This window comes from Macrotis lagotis, chromosome X (assembly GCF_037893015.1).
Source record: "Macrotis lagotis isolate mMagLag1 chromosome X, bilby.v1.9.chrom.fasta, whole genome shotgun sequence".
In the NCBI taxonomy this organism is placed as follows: domain Eukaryota; kingdom Metazoa; phylum Chordata; class Mammalia; order Peramelemorphia; family Peramelidae; genus Macrotis; species Macrotis lagotis.
This window is the reverse complement of record NC_133666.1, coordinates 655667717-655689014: the sequence shown is the minus strand read 5'-3', so window position 1 is coordinate 655689014 and position 21298 is coordinate 655667717. Positions and strand designations below refer to the sequence as shown.

General features: G+C 43.6%; 1 protein-coding gene across 8 annotated transcripts in view; it reads right to left on the bottom strand.

Moving 5' to 3' along the window:
* ARHGEF18 (Rho/Rac guanine nucleotide exchange factor 18) overlaps positions 1 to 16810 on the bottom strand; it is a 110406-nt gene extending 93596 nt beyond the window's left edge. For 2 of the 8 annotated variants that reach the window (XM_074205135.1, XM_074205137.1), the window contains exons 1-2: positions 10750 to 11189; positions 1213 to 1322 (exon numbers count right to left, since the gene is read on the bottom strand). In XM_074205135.1, the coding sequence (XP_074061236.1) occupies positions 1213 to 1322; positions 10750 to 10825 (186 nt within the window). In that variant the 5' untranslated portion in view covers positions 10826 to 11189. Of the gene's footprint in view, positions 1 to 1212; positions 1323 to 10749; positions 11191 to 16310; positions 16421 to 16588 lie in introns of those variants that run through there. The other 6 variants (XM_074205141.1, XM_074205142.1, XM_074205139.1 and 3 more) reach the window with 5 other exon arrangements.
* Between the last annotated feature and the right edge of the window lie 4488 nt (positions 16811 to 21298).

The window sequence follows — 21298 nt, the reverse complement described above, 5'->3', positions numbered from 1 at the left end:
TCACTCTCACATTTGTACCTTCAGACGTAGCCCAGGACCTACATTTGGGGGCTTTTTCTCTCTTGCCTGGAATGCTCTTGCTCCTCATCTCTGCCTCCTGGCTTTCCTGGCTTCCTTCAAGTTTTAGCTAAAAATCTCACCTTCTTCATGAAGACTTAATGGGAGTGTCTTCCCTCAAGTGATTATCCCCTAAACACAGCTTGTTTATACATAGGCATTTGCATGTCCCTATCATGGGAGCTCCTCCAGGGTGGGGATTGTCTTTTGCCTATTTTTGTATACCTAGAGCCAGCACTCTTTTCTTTTTTTACAAGGCAATGGGGTTAAGTGGTTTGCCCAAGGCAACACAGGTAGGTCATTATTAAGTGTCTGAGCTTGGATTTGAACTCAGGTCCTCCTGACTCCAAGGCCAGTGCTTCATCCACTGTGTCACCTAGCCACCCCAAAGAGCTGACACTCTTAATAAATATTTTTTGACATCAAATGTACTTAATATATCCTTTGATATTTGATTATCAAATAATAGTTTCATATATACTTGGAGATTGTTTGTTCTGTGACTCTAAGTACTCTTTCTGGGCCTCTGTTTCCTCCATTTGCAAAATGGGAAATTGGATTCTATGGTCTCCAAGGTCCTCCACAACAATGGGAGACTGTGATTGTCCAATACAATGGAAGTAGTTGAGGGTAAGAACTATTGTCTTTGTGTACCCAACTAGCAAGAAGCAAGATGCATGGCACCAGTAGGTGCTTGCTGAATTAAATTGAATTGATTTGCTAGTTCTGGCCTATCTGAAGGCCTGGTCCTAAAGATAGCAGAAGCCCTAGGCAATGCTTAGGTTCAGAAGAGGCCAGATGCTGGCTATGGGTTAACCCCACTGAAAAGAGAGCCCAGCATAACCAGAGCAGTCCTAAGAGCGAGCCCTTTCCACTCTCTTGGCCATCTTTCTCTGACTCCCCTGATCCCCATCAAACCTTCACCCTATCCACCATTCAGTCTGTTAGTCTAAATCCTCCAGATCTTTCCAGCCCTGCCACCCCCTGTCTCCGCCAGCTCCTCTCTAGCCTTTCAGAGCCTCTGCCTCATCCTCGTTGTCTCCAGACTCAACAGATCTTCTAGATTCCCTCAATTCCCTTTTCCTTATCCCTTCAGACCTCAAAACCACCAACATCCCAACCCTGTGCCACCCACTCCCACCCTCAGATACTTGCCTGTTCCCCAGCCATGCCAGAGAAGAGGGCATGACTGTCAGTTCTTAGGGATTCTGGGAGGGAATGGGGGCTGCCATCAGAGGGTGGGTCACAGGCCTTGCACTCTGAGCCTGTGGATAGAGAAAGAAAGAAAGAAGCAGGAGATGTCAGTAGAGGAAGGGACCTGAGAGGCTACAGGATGTGGAGTATTCTGGTCCGAGGACCTTTTACAGGTCTGAGGACCCTTTTCCAGGTCTAAATCAGTGATCCTCCTGCTTCCTCTCTCTCCTTCTGTGCATTGACACAGATTATCCCCTAGGCCTAGAAGACTTTTCCACCAGTCTTTCTCCCTCAGGAATCAGCTCCACCAAGAAACTCTCCTCCCTTGCAGACCTACAACCTCTCTTGATTATTTCCTACCAATTCCATTCTTTTTTGCAAAGTTATTTGTAAATATGTCTTCCCTGTCTATTCCCATTCAGCTCAGAAGCAAAGAATCCAAGGGTTGCATAGCACCTCGGAAGGTATCTAATCCAGGCCATAACTGAGTAGATGTTAACTCTACAACAACCGTAACTAAAAGTCATCCAATTTCTGCTCAAAACCTTCAGTGATGGGGCAATCATTACTGCCAGACAGGATTATTCTGATTTTGGAGAGTTCTAATTCTTTTTTTTTTTTTGGATTCAGATGAAGTCAACCTCTCTACAACCCCTTCTCCTGATTGTATCTCTGGAGCCAAGAATCACTCTGATCCTTCTTCCACATCAAACTTCTCTTGGGTCTTTCCTTCTCCAAGGAAAACATCCTCAGTTCTCAAAACCCTCAACTCCTTGAGAGTAGGGACTGTGTCATCTCTTTCTTTGTCTCCCAGAGTGCTCACTATACATTAAGTTCTTTAAAAATGTTTACTTGGTTGAACTGACTGGTTTTTCTCCCAGTCTTTTCCTTCTGTTCCTACACATACTCCACTATTCCAGCTTACAAGTCATAGATAGATGCAGAGAGGAGTGAGTTTGTGGGGGGAAAATAATGAGTTCTATTTTGGGGACAACTGGGGAGGAGGTGCAATGAATAGCATGCCAGGCCTGGAGTCAGGAAAATGTAATTCAAATCTAGTCTCAGATACTTACTAGCTGTGGGATCCTGAGTAAGTCACTTAGCTCTGTTTGCCTCAGTTTCCTCATCTGTAAAATGATTTAGAGAAGGAAGTGGCAAACCACTCCAGTATCTTTGCCAAGAAAACCCCTAAATGGGGTCACTGAAAGTCTGAAAGGATTGAAATGAGTGAACAACATTTTGGGTATACATTGAACTTGAAAGGCAATAGGAAATGCTTATGTAGGAGGAGACAGCCAATGACATGAAAGATCAAAGCTCAGGAAAAAGATGTATGAAAGCTGAATTTGTAGATCTCGGAGTCATCTGTATAGAGATGAAATCTGTATGATATCACCAACAGGGAGTGTGAAAGTAAAATGAACAAAGGTCTTAGAAAGTTATGCATATTCCCATGATTAGTGACTAGCAACATGAATGCTGTTATTCCAAAAAGTGATTGAGAGGAGAAGCCAGACATACAGGGAGAAAGAAAAGGAGTCGAGGGGAGAGTCACTAAAACCCAGGGAGGAGAGAATATCCAGGAGGAGGGGGAGTCAATATTGTTAAACCCTAACCAAAGGTGAAGAAGAGTGAGGACTAAGAAAAGACCATAAGCTTTTGTAAGAAAGAGATTATTCCTTTGGCAACATTAAAAGAAAAAAAACTCTAAAGATTTAGAACACTGATCAAAATGAAGTAGGGGAAATATTGAATGGGAAAATGTGTTTTATAATTTTTTTTTTTTTAGATTTTGCAAGGCAAATGGGGTTAAGTGGCTTGCCCAAGGCCACATGGCTAGGTAATTATTAAGTGTCTGAGGTCGGGTTTGAACCCAGGTACTCCTGACTCCAAGACCAGTGCTCTATCCATTGCGCCACCTAGCCACACCAATGTGTTTTATAATTAATCTATTCCCTGTGCACTGACAATGTACCTTACATTAACACTGACCATCCCTACCCCACCAAATCCCATTTCCAAACTATGAGATAAGGTCAATGAACTTTTAGTAAAGTTCATTGTCTCTCCTTGGCAAGGACTCCTGCTAAATCCATGTTTCCAGATCCAAAATAAGCCCCTATCAACAAAACAACGGGTTCCTACCCTAGCTTGAAAGAATTAAGTCTTTGACCTACATATCCCTAATTACTTCATCTCTGCTGAGTTACTGCCCATATCATATACACCTACATTACCTCATTTTCCTGTTCCTTTAAAAACTCACTCCTCAGTGGAGTTGCTCATCTTTCTTTGGGAGAGCAGCCTGCTCTGGGGGAGTGTGATCCCCCAAATAGCTCCTATTACCTTTATTACTTATTCCCTGATTGTCTTCCTTTGGGAGGGGAGCCCATTCTTGGGGAGCATGATCCACCAGGTAACCTCTTATGTTCCTATACCTTTCCTCTCATGGCATCTCATGATTTCCTTACGGCTTATCTTCTCGTGGTGACATAGGTTGCTTAGGTTGTTTAGGGGATCAAAAGTTTCCTGCCTTTAGTCATTCTTTTCTTTATCTTCTCACAACATATACTACAGCAATACTTAAATAAACCTATTTGTCCCTAAAATTTCTTCTGGGTCAGATTTGGTCTTTTACATGAATTCTTTCATGTTGTACCCCAATCTTTAGCCAACTACATTTTTCCCCGGCAACAAAAATGAGAACTGTGAGATAAAGAACTCAACCCACCTCCTGACAGAGAGGTGATGGACTGGAAATGCAAGATGAGACTACATTTTTGGGCATGACCAATGTCTGTTTGTTTTGCTGGACTCTGCATATTAGTTATGAAGTATTTTTTTCTTTATTTTATTGTTCAATGAGTTGGGAGAGATAATACATGTTTGTAAAAAATGAAATAAATAAATTAAATTTTAGAAAGTGATTATTATTTACTTTAGAGAAAGAATTCAACAAATATTTTTTAGGTACTTACTGTATGCCAGAGAAAGCAATTTCAACAAACATGTCAAGTCAACAACCATTTATTAAACACTCACTGTGTATTAGGCTCTCTGCTAAGTACAGGAAATGCAAATATAAGCAAAAAGAAAGACAGTCCCTACTCTGGAGCAGCTTCCTTCTAATGAGGGAAGACAACACATAAAAAGGAACTGAAAGGGGTGGCACCCAAGTGGGAGCTTCATGAAAGGAATGAAAGAGTGAGTGTGGCTGGCCTGGGAACTTCTTTAAAATGGAGGATCTGAGAAGAACTCAGCTATCAAAGAAGGGGGCAGTGAGGGTGGAGGAATGTTTCAGGCTGAGAAGGCTTCTGGGAAGTTTTCTAGAGAATCAGTGAGTGGGAAGTGAAAAAGTAAAAATAAAAGTTTTTCTAGGAGTAAGATGGTAAAAAGGAGAGCCATAGAATGCTAGCTTGGTAGGGTGTCCTACCATTCTAGCACTTCCTCTCCCTGGGTTTAAGTCTATTTATCTGCAAAATGGAGATAATAATCCTATCCCTCCCTACTTCCTACTTCCCTGAGGTTTGGAGAGGATTAAATGAGGAAACACCTATAAAGCAAATTGTAAACTCTTTGGAGTTGCTTTACATTGCTGTCAGTTTGGACTGAAGAAGGGAGGCAGGATGGTAGAATGATCAAGTGATGATTTTTTTCCTTTTTTTTTTTTAAGATTTTTGCAAGGCAGTGGGGTTAAGTGACTTGTCCAAGGCCACACAGCTAAGTGTCTGAGACCAGATTTGAACCTAGGTACTCCTGACTCCAGGGCTGGGGCTCTATCCACTGTACCACCTAGCCCCCCCACCCCAGTGATGATTTTTTTTTAAAGCATGTTTTTAGGATACAGGAAACAATAAGTGGATAGGGAGAAGTTCAGGATTAGAGAGAGAATAATTGATGAGGCAAGCTGCTAGGGGAGCTGGGAAGGGATGAGATCAAGAGACTGTACAGAGAGGTCAGCTTTGGTGGCAAAAATCCTTGAGCCTCGGCAACAAAAGAGGAGAGAATGGGGCAGGTTGATGATGATGAGCATTTCACTGGGGAGAAAAGGATGCTTGCAAATAAAGGGTTTACTTTTTTCCCAGCAAAGTATCTATCCAGAGTTAGGGAGGGGAGATGGTTTGAGTAGAGGAAGGTCTAAAATATCTGTTCAAGGGAGTGGGAGATAGTCTGGAAGGAATAAAAGAATAAAGAGGACTCCATTGAGATTAGATAACAAATTTGTTTCAGTTCCAATGGGCACTAAAATGTTAATTGGAGACTTAAAGAAAACTGCAGATGAGTGATCCCAGGTTCTCAATGCGCCGCTGCACAATACCTACTGCAGAGCTCTCTCTCACCCTGAGTCATGGCATCCTGTGGTCAGGGAGATCAGAGGAAGGGAGATTGGGGCTACAATCCAGGTTAAATCTGTGGTTTTAAATCTCTGGGTTGGGGAGCAGGGGAAGAGTTTGTTAGTTTTGCTATGATCTCAAGTCTGAACTCAGTCCCATCTAAGTTCTAGGTAATGATTCCAGATTCAAATTCAGTCTCTTGTTTTCCCTTGCCCCAGTCAGCTCTTTTCTGGCCCCCAGAAGGTATTGTGAGATTGGAGGAGAGGAAGACAAAGTGAGATGGGAGAGAGAAGAGATAGATGCAGGGAAAATAAGAGATGATAGAGACAAAGGAGGGGTGAGCTTTGGGGAAGGACAGGAAAAAAATAGAAAGAAACCAGGCAGGGCAGAGCTTGAAACTGGACTCTGCAGTTAAGGAAAGGGAGAAGTCAGGGTGTCCCCAGGGCAGGACCATGGAGAGAGGCCACTGTCCCTGGCCAGCCCTACCCAGAAAGTCCCACAGAGGGATACAGAATTCACCCCTTGGGACTTCATCCTCAGCCCCAATCCAACCCCCACATATGGTGCCCCAGAATCCTGAGCCCATCCATCTCTGGAGGAGACTGAGCAAAGCCTCCATCAGGAACTGCTGCCTCCCCTTTTCAATCAGCCCCCTCCAAGCTGACAGCAATTTAAAGCAACTGCAGAGTTTACAATTGACTTTTACAGGCATTTCCTCATTTAATCCTCTCCAAACCTTAGGGAAGTAGGATGTAGGGAGGGACAGGATTATTGTCTCCATTTTGCAGATAAATGGACTTAAACCCAGGGAGAGGACATGCCTAGATCATATAGCTGACCAGTGAGGGTCATCCAGTGAACCCAGATTTCCTGCCTCCTGGCCCAGGATGCTTTTCACCCTAAGGGCTACTTCTGAAGTATAGTATGGGAGCTAAGACAGGGCTTGTCTTCTCTCTTTAGAACACCTTTTCTGAACTGGGCTCTGAGGCCATTGCCAGAGCCTGGGTGGGGAGAGAGTCATAGATTTTTCTTGGCTGTTCCCTGAACTCAAATGGGGGGGGGGGGGGATGCTTCAAGTTAGCCTCAGTGGAAGCTATTAAAGTCAAGGACCCTGGGGGAGCAAATTGCTCCAGGGAAGGTCCAGTGTGGGTGGGGCAGATGGAGACTGGAGAGAAAAGGAACACCTACCCACTTAACTTTGGTCCTGCCTCTTTGTTCCCTAAACAGAGTTCCCCCCAATTCTAATTTGCTTCTTCAGCTTCAGAGATATACTTCATTGTCTTTCTCTGTCTCCCTACCACTCTCACCATCCTCTCCCAAGGTCCAGAGAGTCCTGCTACCCCTCGGAGACTTCCTTCACCCTAACCTCCCTGAACACACTTGCAACTGGAAGCCATAAATGGGTATTGTTAGCACCACTGTTCCCCAGCCTGGAGGGGGAGGTTCTTTTAAATCCATAATTTAGGATAGGCCTGGGGGGTGGGGCTGGATGGACTTCAGGGAGGATGGGTTTTAGGGGGAATGAGCTGGGGGGGGGCATCATTTCCCTCATATATCTCACACGGGTGGAACTCCTTTCAGCAGACACCAAAATCCATCACTGGTTAGGGCTCAGCTCATCAGCTTGGCTTGCCAGAAAAGGACTGGTGAAGTACAACAGGGAGGATAGAAATGTGGTTCCAGAAGGAAGGAAAAGACCAGAGGGAAATAGCTGACTGAGAACCCCAAAACATTACTTATTCATTAAAACAGTCCTCTCCAACACCCTGTTAACTCAAACCAGAGTTGTTCAATGGTTAGAACACAGTAGTATTGAGAAAACAGTGCAAGGTTATATAGGCATAGTATCAAAAAGCTTCTTTCTTTTCTCATGGTCTTAGGTTAGCCCCAATCCCAATCTTGGATCAAGGGCCTATATATTTAAAATTGATGCTCTGAGAGGAAATTTCTCTCCAAACATCAGACACAGAATAAAGGGCCTGGGGATCAAGGGGAAAGTTAGGCCAGGTGTAGCTCTGTGGTGATCCTTGATTTCTATTTCTGGTCTATGCTCAACTTTACCTCCAATTTCATCCCCCACCTCCAATCACCTTTATCCCAAACCAATCCTCATCATCATGTCTCCAATACAGTCCCCATTTCCATTCTTAATCCTGCTTCAACCTCCCAACTCCATCCCTCCCAGATTCATTTAATTCTTAATCCCTTCTCCATATTTCCACTTCTTTCTAGTTAGAATGATGTAATACATTAGATACTGGATTTGGACTCAATGAGGTCTGGATTCAAATTTCACTTCCAAGATTCATTAGATGGGTGACCCTGAACAAGTCACTTAACTTCTTTATGCCTCCTTTCCTCATCTGTTAAAATGAGAGGAGGGTGTCTTATGACTTCAATAAAATCTCTGATCTTTCCATCCCTCCTGCCCTGCTGCCCCATTTTCAGTCCAATTCTCATTCTAATCCTAATCTCCAGATCTCTAACCCAATCTCCATCTCCATTGGTAACCCTACGGTAATCTTATCATTCTTATACACAAGGAGCTGAGTGGCCCAAAAGATAAAGTGCTAGTCTTGGAGTCAGAAAGACCTGAGTACAAATGTTGCTTCAGATGCTAACTAGTTGTGTGATCTAAAGCAAGTCACTTAACTCTGTTTGCCTCAGTTTCTTCATCCTCTTTGATGGCTTGCCTTCTAAGGTCTCTTCTAGTTCTAAATCCATGATCCTATCTATGACCTCTACTCCAAAACCCACCTTTAGCCCCTTCTCTGTGTCCCCAGAACTGCCTTATTCTCAACTCCATGTCACTATCTCTTAATCAAATTTTATCTTCAACTTTCACCCAAGTCCAATTCCTAGTTCCATTATGACCACCATGCTTGTGGTCACCCTCTGCCTAGATGGCTATTCATCAGGTCTGGAAGAAGAAGTGGGAGGATTCATAATTTCCTCAAAGGTCCCAAGACCTTTTTCACTTTTTCTCATTTCTGACTTGTTTTTCTCTTGGACTAAGGACAAAGAACGAAGCAACCCCTGAGACTGTAGCAATGGGAGAGGAAGGGCTAGTCTGGTCTCAGTGTCCCACTATAAGGCCCCTCTGACTCCTTGCATCCTTCCCTTTTGCCTGTCACAACCAACTTTTTCATTTTACAGAATTTCATTTAATCTACCTTTTTCATTTTACAGAAAAGGAAACTGAGGCCCAGCAAGGCAAAGGGATTTGCCCAAAGTTATGTTCATTCTTCCTCTGTGAGACACCAGCATGTGTCTCCAACTCCAACTCCACCCTCTGAGGTGTGTCTGTGAGGGCTCCCAGGGAAGCTACTTATCAACAGGTATCAAAATTTTAAGGCAAAAGAATGAAGGTGGCCATTTAGGCTTTGCTGAGCAGGACAGGGAGGTCCACGAAGTCATAGCCTTGATTGACATCAACCTCCCTCCTCCCTCCTTCACTCCTTCCCTCTCTCTCTCACACACAAGGACATGGGACTGGATGGGTGGTATAAATGGAGCAAGGTCTGACGGGACCAGACGTGCCAGGCTTGGGCCTGGTGGAAGGTGCTGTCGGGAAGCGGAGGGGAGGGGGCAGGGGGGACTCAGCATTAGTCACCGACCTGCTCTAGGGGGAAGGAATGCATTACTAAGGAGGAAAACATGTGCTGGGAAGGTCTGTTTATTTTTGCATTACCTTAGCCTGGGTTTCCTAACCTATCTCTAACTGACCCCTTTCTGGCCTGACCCAAACTTGTCCTCACTGACTGTTCTGGAGGGGGACTGACCTTGGCCTTGTCCTGTCCCATCCCCCTTCCAGCCAACTGCCACCTCCTGCTCTGCCCGGCTCCATCTCACCAGGTTCCATCCCCACTGACCATTCACACTCCTGCCACCAAGAACTTTATCTCCTCCTACCTCGTCTTTCCTTTTCTACTGATTGTGACTTCCTGTTCTGATCCCCACAGTGACAGGCAGAGAGTAGATATTTAGCCATTGCTCATCCCCTTTCCCTGATAATGTAACTCAGGCCCCATATACCATGACCATCTCCAAAGAGGGGTCTCATTTTCCCCTGCTGACTTAAATATGTTGTCATTGTTGGCGAGGGGAAGGGAACCCACAAAACATTTCGTCTGTACGAGAGAACGTCTGGGACAAAACTAGTTCTGGTGGGGTGGTTTCAGAATATACATTGTGAAAACTCAGGGTCTACTCTAAACTGAGCAAATGGGGGAGGGGAGAGGGGTTCAAGGACTTTAAGATTAAGGGTATCTAGAACCATAGACAAGCTATCAGAGGTGGGGGAGCTTGGATTAGATCACTTTTAGCTCCCAAATCTATGATCTTAGGAATTCTAAGAGGTCATTGAACCCAATACCTCTATTTTACATATGGGAAACAGATTTGCCCTTTACACTGAAATCAAACTGGAACTCAGGTCTACCCAATATTCTCTCCATCGTGCTCCCTTCAGCCACTTCAGCGACTTGCCCAATTGGCTTCTGGGCCCAGGTCACCAGAAAGAATTATAGAAAAGTTTGGCACCCCTAGAAAAGAAGCCCAGAAGAGACAGTGCCTCTGAAGGAGGCTTGGGCTGGCTAGTTTTGAGTTTAGATCTACTTCATTTAACAGATGAGGAAAATGAGGTCCAGATGAAGTGACTTGCCCAAGGAAATACAAAGGATTTGAACTTGAATTTGAACCCAGGCCCCCTAACTCCAATTCAGACTTCTTCCCACTACTTCCTTTCATGGGTGAGTTGGGGGCAGGCTTGAATTAGCCCTGGGAGACATGCTTAGCCTAGAGTTTAGAAGAGCAGATGAGGTTCTCAGACTACAATAATGTAGGAGACAGTGGCCTCCAGAAACCAGGGTTAGGGACATACATCCATAGCACTGATGACCTTCTATTCCCAGCTCCCACCCAAGTCCACCACTTCAGTGGGGGCCCAGCGAGGATCCAAGGAAGCTTAACAACCCTTCCTAGCTTGGCAAATGGTCTTAGCCTATTCTGTACGTTTCCTTCTCAAAGTCTCCAGAATTCTAGGAGCCCAGTGACCTAGAAGGGACAATTCAAGCAGCTCATTACCATTCATGATACAAGAGCAAATGGGGGATCTGGGTGTTCCCATGTCCCAAGCCCAAGGCTCCCCTCCCCCAACCAGTACCTCTCTTGAAGGTCCATCTCTTCATCCACAGCTTTGAGAAAGAGGGCCAGGAATGATTGAGCACCGAGTCCGCCATCAGGATTCCCCTTGGGGACCGGGACGGGACGAGGCTAAGAGCAACTTCTGCCTGCAGAAGCTGGGAGGACGCGGAGACAGTGCCTGCTCTAGCTTGGGCTGCAGCCCTGGAACAGGGGCTGCCAAGAGGGGGGCAGGGGGTGGAGACGCCACCGGCCTGCTCAGCCTGCCTGGATCAGCTGATGGGAGTCAAAGCCGGAGGCAGAGAGATGCTGGGGGAGGGAATGCTCCCACCTGAGCTGCCCTGGGGCCCCAGCTGGCTCTGGGCCCTGAGCTACTCAGAGTTCACGGCTCTGCCAACAGTGACCTTCAAAGGATGACCCTCCATCACCCCTGCCCTTGATTCCCTACAACTTGGTCTGAGCCTCAGCTTCCCACACTTGGTTTCTGACTTGAGAAACAGGGGCTGGGGGAGGGCAGGAGCCAGGAGGACCTCCCACCCTGGGAATGGAGCCCAGAACAATCCTTCCCTCATTCTCAGGTGGTTGAGGGGGGCTGGTAAGGGGGAACAGGCAGGCCAAGGCTTAGACCCCATTTAACCTTCTGGGTGGCCTTGGGCTATATTTTCTTTTCAGTGCTGCCATTTATCTTATAAGGGAAGTTGGACCCCCAAAATTGGCATAAATGATCTCTAAGGACCTAACAGACACACATGGGCTGCTTCACTGCCCCAGGGGCTAACCATTGCCCAGGCCAAGAGGTAGACCCTATATTTGATTCAGTGATGCCATCTGGTGGCAAAAGAGCTTCAAATACATCCCTGGCTCTAAGGGATTCAGCCCACCCATTTGGCCAAGGACCTAGGACAAGGGCCAACCCTCCAAGAGGGAGGACAAGTGGTTGCCCACTTGGTTATGCCAAAGGAAGGCGTCACATTCCACCATTAGTCCTGTCTCTGGAGGTGCTGAAAGTCTCAGTTGAAATGAGGATGTTCTCTGGGATTCATTACCAATACTTGTTTTTGAGAAGTCACAGGCAATTTAATGTCAGAGTTCAAAGTGCTCTTGGAAATGAAGCACTTAAAAATATATATATTCAAATAATTGTATCCCCATATAAACCAGTTTCCTTTGCAATCTTATGTATTAAATTTATATGCATCTAAAACATGATTTTGAGAAGGGATCCATGGGCTTTACCAGGCTCTTGAAAGAGGTCCATGATGGAAAAAAAAAATTATTTTGCTTAAGAATCAATGACTCACATAGTCACATAGGAAGCATGTGGCAGAGCTAGTCCTGCCAAATGTGATGTTCCTTCCCCTTTCCTGCTGCTTTCTAGCATAGTTTCATCATTTAAACAGTACTATAACATAGAATGTCAGATAAGAGAAGGATATTGAAACATAGAACATAGAATATCAGAACCTGGAGAAATCTTAGAACACAGGATGTCAGAGCTGGGAGGGCCCTTAGAACACAGACTGTCAGAACTGGGAGGGCCGTTTGAACAAAATATCAGAACTGGGAAAGTCCTCAGAACACAGAATGTCAGAGCTGGGAGGACCCTTAGAACAGAGAATGTCACAGTTTGGAAGAAATTTAGAAGCTATTATATCAGAAATATAGGGGGGCCCTTAAAATTAAAAAACTTAAAACATAAGAGCTGGGAGGGGCATTAAAGAGAAGAAGATGATGAAGAAAAAGAACAAGGAGGAGAAACTGTGAAAGACTTAAGAACTCTCATCAATGCAAAGACCAATTCAAATTGATGAAGCAAGATTGTGAGCTCTCAGCATGGTTGTGATCGAAATCATGGTTGTGATAAAAAATAATAAAAACAAAGGCAAAAGTCTGAAAAAAAGGAAGAAAATATGAAATATCTGAAAGGAAATACAACACATCTAAGATAATTTAGGAAGCTTTGAACTTCATGAAAACCACTAACAAAAAAGTCAAAATATTATTTATTTCAATAAATCATAAAGGAAGCTACTCAGATTTCTCAGTACCAGAGGATAAATTAGAAACAGAAAGAATCCACCAGTCACCTCCTAAAAGAAACCCCCAAATAAAAACTCTCAAAATCTAGGACTTTCAGGACAAGGAGAAAATGTTGCAAATAGCCAGAAAGAAAGAATTCAAGTACAATGGAACTATAACTAGGATCAAATAAGATTTATTCTAAAGAAACAGAGGATTTGGAATATGATGTTCCAGAAGGCAAAGGATCTAGGATCACAACTAAGAAGTAATCTACCCAGCAAAACTAAGTATAATCCTTTGAGGAGGGAAATGAATATTTAATGAAATAAATAAATTTCAAGAATTCCTTATGAAAAGTCCAGCGTTGAATAGAAAATCTGACATTCAAACACAGGACTCAAAAGAAACATAAAAAGGTAAAGATGAGTGAGAAATTGTAAGTGCTAAAATTAACAATAAAAAGGTTAGATAGTTTACATTCCTAAAAGACGAGAGGATATATGTAACCCTTTCAGAATTTTATCACCACTAGAGGTATTTATATATATTTTAGGTATCTTAGATGTTATTACATAGCTAGCTACCTGGTGATTCTATCATATTTGGATGAATTCCAAAGAAGAATGAAAAAGAGAGAGGGGTAAAGGAAGAACAGGGAAAATTAATATAAGTGAGGCAAGTAAGGAAGAACTGATAGAAAGCAGGACAATGATGAGTAGCAGGCAATACTTGAACCTCGCTTTCATTTGAATGGGTTCAAGGAGAGAAAGATATATATCCACATGCAGTTGGATACAGAAATCTATCTTAGATGATAGGAAAGTAGGAGGGAAAGGGGTTGAGAGAAGGGCTGGGGATGGAAGAGAATAAGACAATCGTTTTTATTGTTGAGTTGTTTCAGTTCTGCCCATTTGGGGTTTTCTTGGCAAAGATGCTGGAATGGTTTGCCATTTCCTTCTTCAGCTCATTTTATGAATGAGGAAATTGAGACAGATAGAGGTCAAGGGACTTTGTTCTAAGTCATATAACTATTAAGTATCTGAAGCCAGACTTAATCTTGTCTTCCTAACTGCAAGAAGTTGGTTGCTCTCCATTGCACCAAATAACAAGACCAGACCACTGGAGAACCAGCAGATGGCATCTCAACAAAGGATAAACAAATGGCAGCCCAAGAGAGAATTTGCATGGCAGAAGACTCCTGTAGCTTTCAACTCTCAGCAAAGAAAGTAATAGCATTAAAGGTAGTTGAGGGGTTCCACCTAGAAAGAATTCCAAATAACATGAATTGCCTTGATTATGAGGGTGCCCTCTTCCACATGTGTTTCCTGGCCATGGATGTTCCCTCTCTAGTGGTGAGATAATGTGCCCCACTGTGTAAGGGGAGATTTTCTTTGTCATTTATCTTGCTATGCTGTTAAATTACATACTTTTTGCTTTGAATTAATGTGTTATCTGGTTTGTCTGGAAAAGAGAAACATAGATGGGGGTTCACACATACATGGGTTGTGGTTTTGAATAGATGCTGACTCATAGAGTTCCTTGAATCTGTGGTAGCTTTCAGGGTGCTCACTTTTGAGGGGAAGGAGGAAGGAAAAAAGGAAGAAGAGAGGGGGAGGGAGGGAGGGAGGGAGGGAAGGAGGGAAGAAGAGAAGCAAATATTTGGTTTTTTTTGTTTGTTTTTTGTTTTAGGTTTTTGGCAAGGCAATGGGGTTAAGTGGCTTGCCCAAGGCCACACAAGGTATTTGTTAAGAATTTAAAAGTCCAGGGGGAGGCTAGGTGGCGCAGTGGATAAAGCACCAGCCCTGGAGTCAGGAGTACTTGGGTTCAAATCCGGTCTCAGACAATAATTACCTAGCTGTGTGGCCTTGGGCAAGGCACTTAACCCCATTTGCCTTGCAAAAACCTAAAAAAGACCCCCCAAAACGCAAAGAATTTAAAACTCCAAATGGAGTCTCAAAGAGTTGGACATAGCTGAAAACATGTTGTACCACCAGACACCATGATGATGTGATGATGACAGTGATGATGGTAATATTTATAGATTACATAGTTTGTGTCAGCCATTATTATCTCATTTGATCCTCACAACAATCTTGGGAGATAAGTGTTGTTATCCTCATTTTACAATGGAGAAAAACTGAGGCAAGTAGAGATTCTGTTGACTTGCTTAAGGACCCATAAACGGGGAGGGTCAGAGCTAGATTTGAAGGCATAACTCCTTAACTATCCAGGCCCACCACTTGACCATATTCCGAGTCAACACAGAGATGAAGGTCCAATAAGAGAAAGGTCTTCGATCCCTATTAGGCAAAGCTACTAGAGCCTAGGAAGAACTCAAAAGTTATCTTTTCATATTATAAATGAAAGCACTAAAGAAGAAAGCAATTCTTGACTTGGCACTGCCTTGCAGAGAGAATAGGAACCAGAGTTCTGAGCAAAGCGCATTGCTCTCTTTATTAGAACATATTGTCACAGAGGAGCCTTCCTGAGGCTGGGTCCTCCAGAGACTCTACCCTGACCCCCACCCCATACACATACTGTTCTTTCTCCTGAGACTATCTATATCCAGCTACCTCTGCCTAGGATTGTGTCACACTTGAGTCAGGGTCAGAAGGACTTCTGCCTGCTTGGGCTGCTGAAAAGGGATGGGATAGATAGACCATGGTCCAGAAAAGGTTTTTGTTGAGACCGGGAAGTTGTATCATGTCTCCCATGGTGCTGGTAGAAGTCAGAAATACAGTCAGTTTACTTTCTCTCTCTGGTCACTGGCCAACCAGTTTGACTCACCCCCCCCCCCCAATTCCCATTCCTTGTCTCATCTCTGCAGTCCCCTTGGTCATAAATCGAGGTTGAGAATCTTAGTGTCTCTCCTTGATGGGCCTCAGAGGATCAACCTCAGAGTCCAGCTCTGATCTTTTAGCTCCCAGAAGTCTAGGACTAGCTTAGACCTGTCAGCACAGCCACTGCTGTGTCTTTAGTCCCCAGGTGTCAATCCTTCTCCGGAGGCTCCGTTCCCATGTCCGTCCTTCCCCAGGAATCTCTCTGCATCTGGGACTATCTCTTGATCCATATCTGGCCACTGGACCCAGATGGCTCCGAGGAGAAAGTGAGGCTGGTGACTTAGCTCAGCCTCTCCTCACTCAAATCCAGTTTATTGGCTTGTCATGGTCTTCTTTGTGAATGAAGGACAAACAACAGCCTTCCCCAGAGATACTCCAGGCTGTCCTCTCTAAAGACCACATAATCTGCCAGTAAATGTTGATTAAGCATCTACCATATATCAGTCATTGTCCAAATTATGAGGATACAAAGAGAGGTGAAAGATAGTCCCAGTCCTCAAGGAGCTCAACGATCTAATGGGAGAGATGACCCAAACAGATCTTTCCTATGGCTCTCCTCTTCCCACATCATCCACTCTCTCTGTCTGAACTCCCTCTAAGAGCACAGCCAACAGCCTTTCGTCCCCCTTTATCCTTCCTACACCGAGACATCCCCCACCTAGACTCCAGATATCACCACTAGATTCATTCTCTAGATTTGGTATCCATGAAGCCATCTTACCTTACATCCAGAGGTCTTTCTGCAACAGACAAAAATCACAAGAGGTCCATGGAGGGAGTCCTGCCCTCCTGTACTGCCCAAGAGGAGGAATCCAGGGTGGCATCTCTGATCTGAGTTCAGAGAAAGGATACTTAACCACGGGGCTGACCCACCCCTACCAAACTTCCTCTTTTCCATATGACAAAAACTCTGTTCCCCCCCATCAAAAGCACTCCCTTCCCCCCACTTCCCTCCTTCCCCTCTTCCCCCCTCCTCCTCAGCCTTCTTCAGGCTTGCACCCTGCAGTGTGGGGCTCCCCTGGCCTGCTGGAACCTGCAAGTTCCCTCTTTCTGTAGCCACATTAGTCCACAGCCTGGCCAGAACAGATCCCTCAGCCTCTGCTTTTTCTCTCTCTGCTCATAGTGAAGATTGCGATTTGTTTTTAGAAAACTCCTCTCCCCTTCAGTTAGGTCTTGGGTGGGGTGAAGCAGGTGGCAAAGCTGGGGCTCAAGGGCGGAGCAGGTCTAGGGGGTTCTAGAGGAACCAGGTCCCTGGGGCTGTTACCTCCCAACCGGTTTCCTGTAACACACTACTAAAAAACAGATTTCAGAAACCACAGAGACATACACACACACTCACTCACTCACATGTGTTCACACATAAACCTCAAGTCATGCTGAAAAACAGATATTACCAAGTCCCAGACACACACAAGTAATACATACAGTTCCACACAGAAACACGGACACACAATGGAGACGCATGGAGAGCCAACCATATTCATGTGTACAAGTGAGAGAGAGACGTGACCAGATTCAGCTCCCACCTTTGCCACTTAGGGGTTGTGGGACCCTGAAAACTCCTCATTTCCTCTCCTCCCCTCCTCCAACTCTCTAAGACTATGTAAGTGAAGAAGGGGAATGACTACATGGCAGAGCCCTTGATGATCTGCATTGGTGGAAGGCATTTCTTCATCAGGACTTCCCTCTCCAGATAAGATAACAGATAACATTATCTGTACATAGAGTAGCAATTGCTCATTTTTAGAGAGGACTCTACAGTTTGTAAAGTGCTTTCCAGGTATTATCTTCGTGGGTCTTCATCACAATCTGAGGTAGCTGCTATTATTTCCATTTTCCCGATGAGGAAATGAGACCAAGTATCCAGGGCAGAATTTGAACTCAGGTCTTCCTAACTCCAATTCCAGTTTCCTATCCAAAACACACACACAAAACCCATAAATACATATCAGAGAGGTGTGTGGGGATTCTGTGTTTCTTCTTGGGGTACATGCTTTGATATCTGAGTAATTCATAGGGCAGCCTGGCAGGAGACCTGGATGACTGTGGTGTAGCCCTTGGAGAAAGATACCTCACTTTCTTTTCAAAGGAGTGAGAGGGTTGGTAGTGATGGTGCAGATGTAAACCAGAGCTAGCCCAATTGATGCAGTGCCAAGAATACAATGGATTTGTAATCGAGGATCTTGCCATCCTTGGGCTGGGTCTCTTCTGGTATCTGGGGCCTCAGTTTCCCTAGCTTCAAAATAGACAGGATAATTATTGATCCTTCTTGCCCTGCCTCCCTCATTGTGAGGATGAGTTGAGAATCTTATGTGATGTGAAAATGTAATTTTATTTGAGCCTGAGTCTCCCTAGTTTGTCCAAACTGGGATGGCAACTATTGCTCACTGGTCTGGCCTCAGAACTGATTGACATGGAGCTCTTCAACTCTTGTTTTTTCCCACCTGTGTTGTCTCTTGTTTCCTTCTGCAGCTTGGGGGTCCTGTCCTCCCAGGGGTTTCATTCCCTGATTAGCTTTAGCTTTATTAACAAAAATCTTTTTTTATTATCTGTTAATTATTTATTCACTATTCATTAAATATTTCCCAAATGCACCCATTTTTTAACATTTATTTTTAAAAATTTTGAGTTCCAGGGGTGGCTAGGTGCCAAGTGGATAGAGCACCAGCCCTGGAGTCAGGAAGACCTGAGTTCAAATCCAGTCTCAGACACTTAATAACTTAGCTGTGTGGCCTTGGGCAAGCCACTTAACCCCATTTGCCTTGCAAAAAAAAAAAATTGAGTTCCAAATTCTCTCCCTTCTTTGAGAAGGCAAGCAATTCAATATTGATTATACATGATTATACATTATACAAATTATATTCCCACATGAGTCATGTTGCAAAAGAAAACAGAAAATAAAGTTTAAGAAAAATCTGCCTCAACCTGCACTTGGAGGTCCTCAAGTATGCTTTTTGAGGTAGAGAGCACTTTTCCTCATGGGCCCATTAGAATGGCCTTGGATCATTGCTTTGATCATTAACTTGAGCCTTATTATCTCATTACTAGCATTAGCTCTCCTGTAGCTCAGAACTCAAACAGAGATCCATCCACCTGAGCCTTTTCCAGGGGCAGAGGTCACAGATGGCCTAGCACCACTACCCCTGGATATCATTTTGTTATGGTGATCATCTTCTCTCTCTCTCCATAGACCCCGGCTTGGAAGAGATCAAGGACTAAGAGAAAGGTCTTGCCTTTCCAAGGACCTTTCATTGTTGTTGTCCGTTGTTCTTGATGAAGAGCATGACATCTGGGAGGTGATGCCAGGACAAGCACATGGAATTGGATTTGAGTGAGGGGAGGCTGCGCTAAGATGCCAGCCTCACTTTCTCCTCTGGAACCATCTGGATCCAGTGGCCAGACATGAATCCAGACAACTGGAAATGGTCCTAAGTGCAAAGCAATCAAGGTGGTGCAGGGGATGGAGCACTGGTTTTGGAGTCAAGAGGATATGAGTTCAAATGTGACCCCTGACATTTACTAGTTGCATGACTTGGGCAAATGATCTTTAACAATCCTAGAGAGTTTTTGGCATAGGAAGGATCAGAGAAGGCTATTTGATGGAATTCCCATCCTTGGCAAAAAAGTATTATTATTATTATTAATAACAGAAATAAACAAAAAATTATATTCCCACAACAATCCTGGAAGGTTAAGCAATAGCAAGAAGAATTAAATAATATAGAATAGTATGATTAATAACATATTGGACAAATACCCATTGCTTAAATATATAATTAATATGATATAATTAAATATATTAACACACTCAATCATATTCATTTTAATTTTTAATATTTGTGGATTTTATCATATATTATATTTTATTAAAATATGATAAAATAATAACATAGCATGTTAAGATTTGTAAAGCTTTATCTCATTTGATCCTTAAGACTTCTTTATGAGGTAAATGCTATTATTTTCACTATTTTATAAATGGGGAAGTAAGGGATAGAGATGCAGGGTAATGCCTTGGACCTGAGTTCGAATCCAGACTCTACCAATCACTACCTGTGTGACCTTGGGTAAGTCACTTAACCTCCCTAGTCTTTTGTTCTAAAATGAGGAGATTGGGCTAGTCGACCTTCCATAAACTAAGAGCTTAGACTTGTCACAGATCCCTAGATGAGTATCTGAGGTGGAATTCTATCTCAGGATTCCTTACACCCAGACTAGGGCTCTCTCAGGTTCACTTTCTGAGGATCCCTTGGGATCCTCTTGGACTTGGTCTTCAGACCTTGGCTTCCTCAAAAGCCAGGCTAGTCCTGTGGGGGGGTGGGTAAGAATGGGGGTAGCCTGGGTCAAAGACCTGGGCCAGGCCAGCACAGGGAACTAGTCTAGAAAACAAGAGTCTGTGGAATCTTGTAGATAAGCCCAGACTCAAGAGCTATGCCAAAGTGCTTCAGGAGATATTCCCATGGCAGGGAGAACCTGGGTCAGTCCCCAAATGGAAGAGGAGGGTAGGAAGAGGAGGGAACTCAGACTTTTTTGGAGCCCAAGAGGGTCTGGAGCCCCCTTGGTGGTCAGACCAGTTTAGATCACTAAGTTCTGGACAAAATACAGGCGATTTTAGACCAAACTAGCTAAGACCTGTAGAGCACATGGTGGGTGCTTAACAAATATTTGATCTCTTTTCACCTTAGAAGCATTTTAGGATTTTTCCTGAGTCCAGGCCAAAGAACTTTAGGGCAGATGCTGGGGACAGCAAACATCATAGTAATAGTAAATAATAATTAATATAACAAAAATGAAATACCATGAATAAAAATTTAGATCATAAAACAGAAAATGAATATATAAAATATGAATATAGTAATTAAATGTTTAAAATATAAATATAAGTCTATAAACTATATAAATAAAAAGACTGAAAGCACTGCAATAATATTAGTCAAAATAATAATTGTGCTTTTCAATTGCAAACCACTTTATATACAGGATCTCATTTGGTTTTCACTGCAAAATTTTGAAGTAGGTGCTATTATTATTATTATTCCCATTTTACAAATGAGGAAACTGAAGGAGACAAGTCTAGAGATTCAGAACTGGAAAGAATCTTTTTTTTTTACAAGGCAAATGGGGTTAAGTGGCTTGCCCAAGGCCACACAGCTAAGTCATTATTAAGTGTCTGAAGTCAGTTTCGAACTCAGGTACTCCTGACTGCAGGGCCGGTGCTCTATCCACTGCGCCACCTAGCCACCCCATGGAATGAATCTTAATGGTTATCAACTCCAACTCTGTCATTTCACAGAGGAAGAAATTGAAACTTGGTTAGGTAAAGCAAGTTTCTCAGGATCGTCCAGACAATGAGTGCCCAAAGTGGGATTTGAACCCAGATCTTCCAGATGCCAAGACCCATACTTAACTAGTGCCACCTCATACAGCCCCCTCAAAGAGGGTCAGAGCTGGAGAGTTACAGTTGCACAATGAATAGTGTTGGACTCAGAATCATATAGTTCTGGGTTCAAATCCTACTATGGATGCCTTGTGCCTCTGGATAAGTCACTCAAAGACTTTGAACCTTAACTTTCCCCAGTTACAAAATAAGCCTGATTACTAATAATACTAGATTTATCCATTTTACAGAGTTATTGTGAATCTCAAATGAGATGATTTATGTAAAGTACTTCCCAAACTTTAAAGTTTTATTGAGGTCAGTAAACTCTT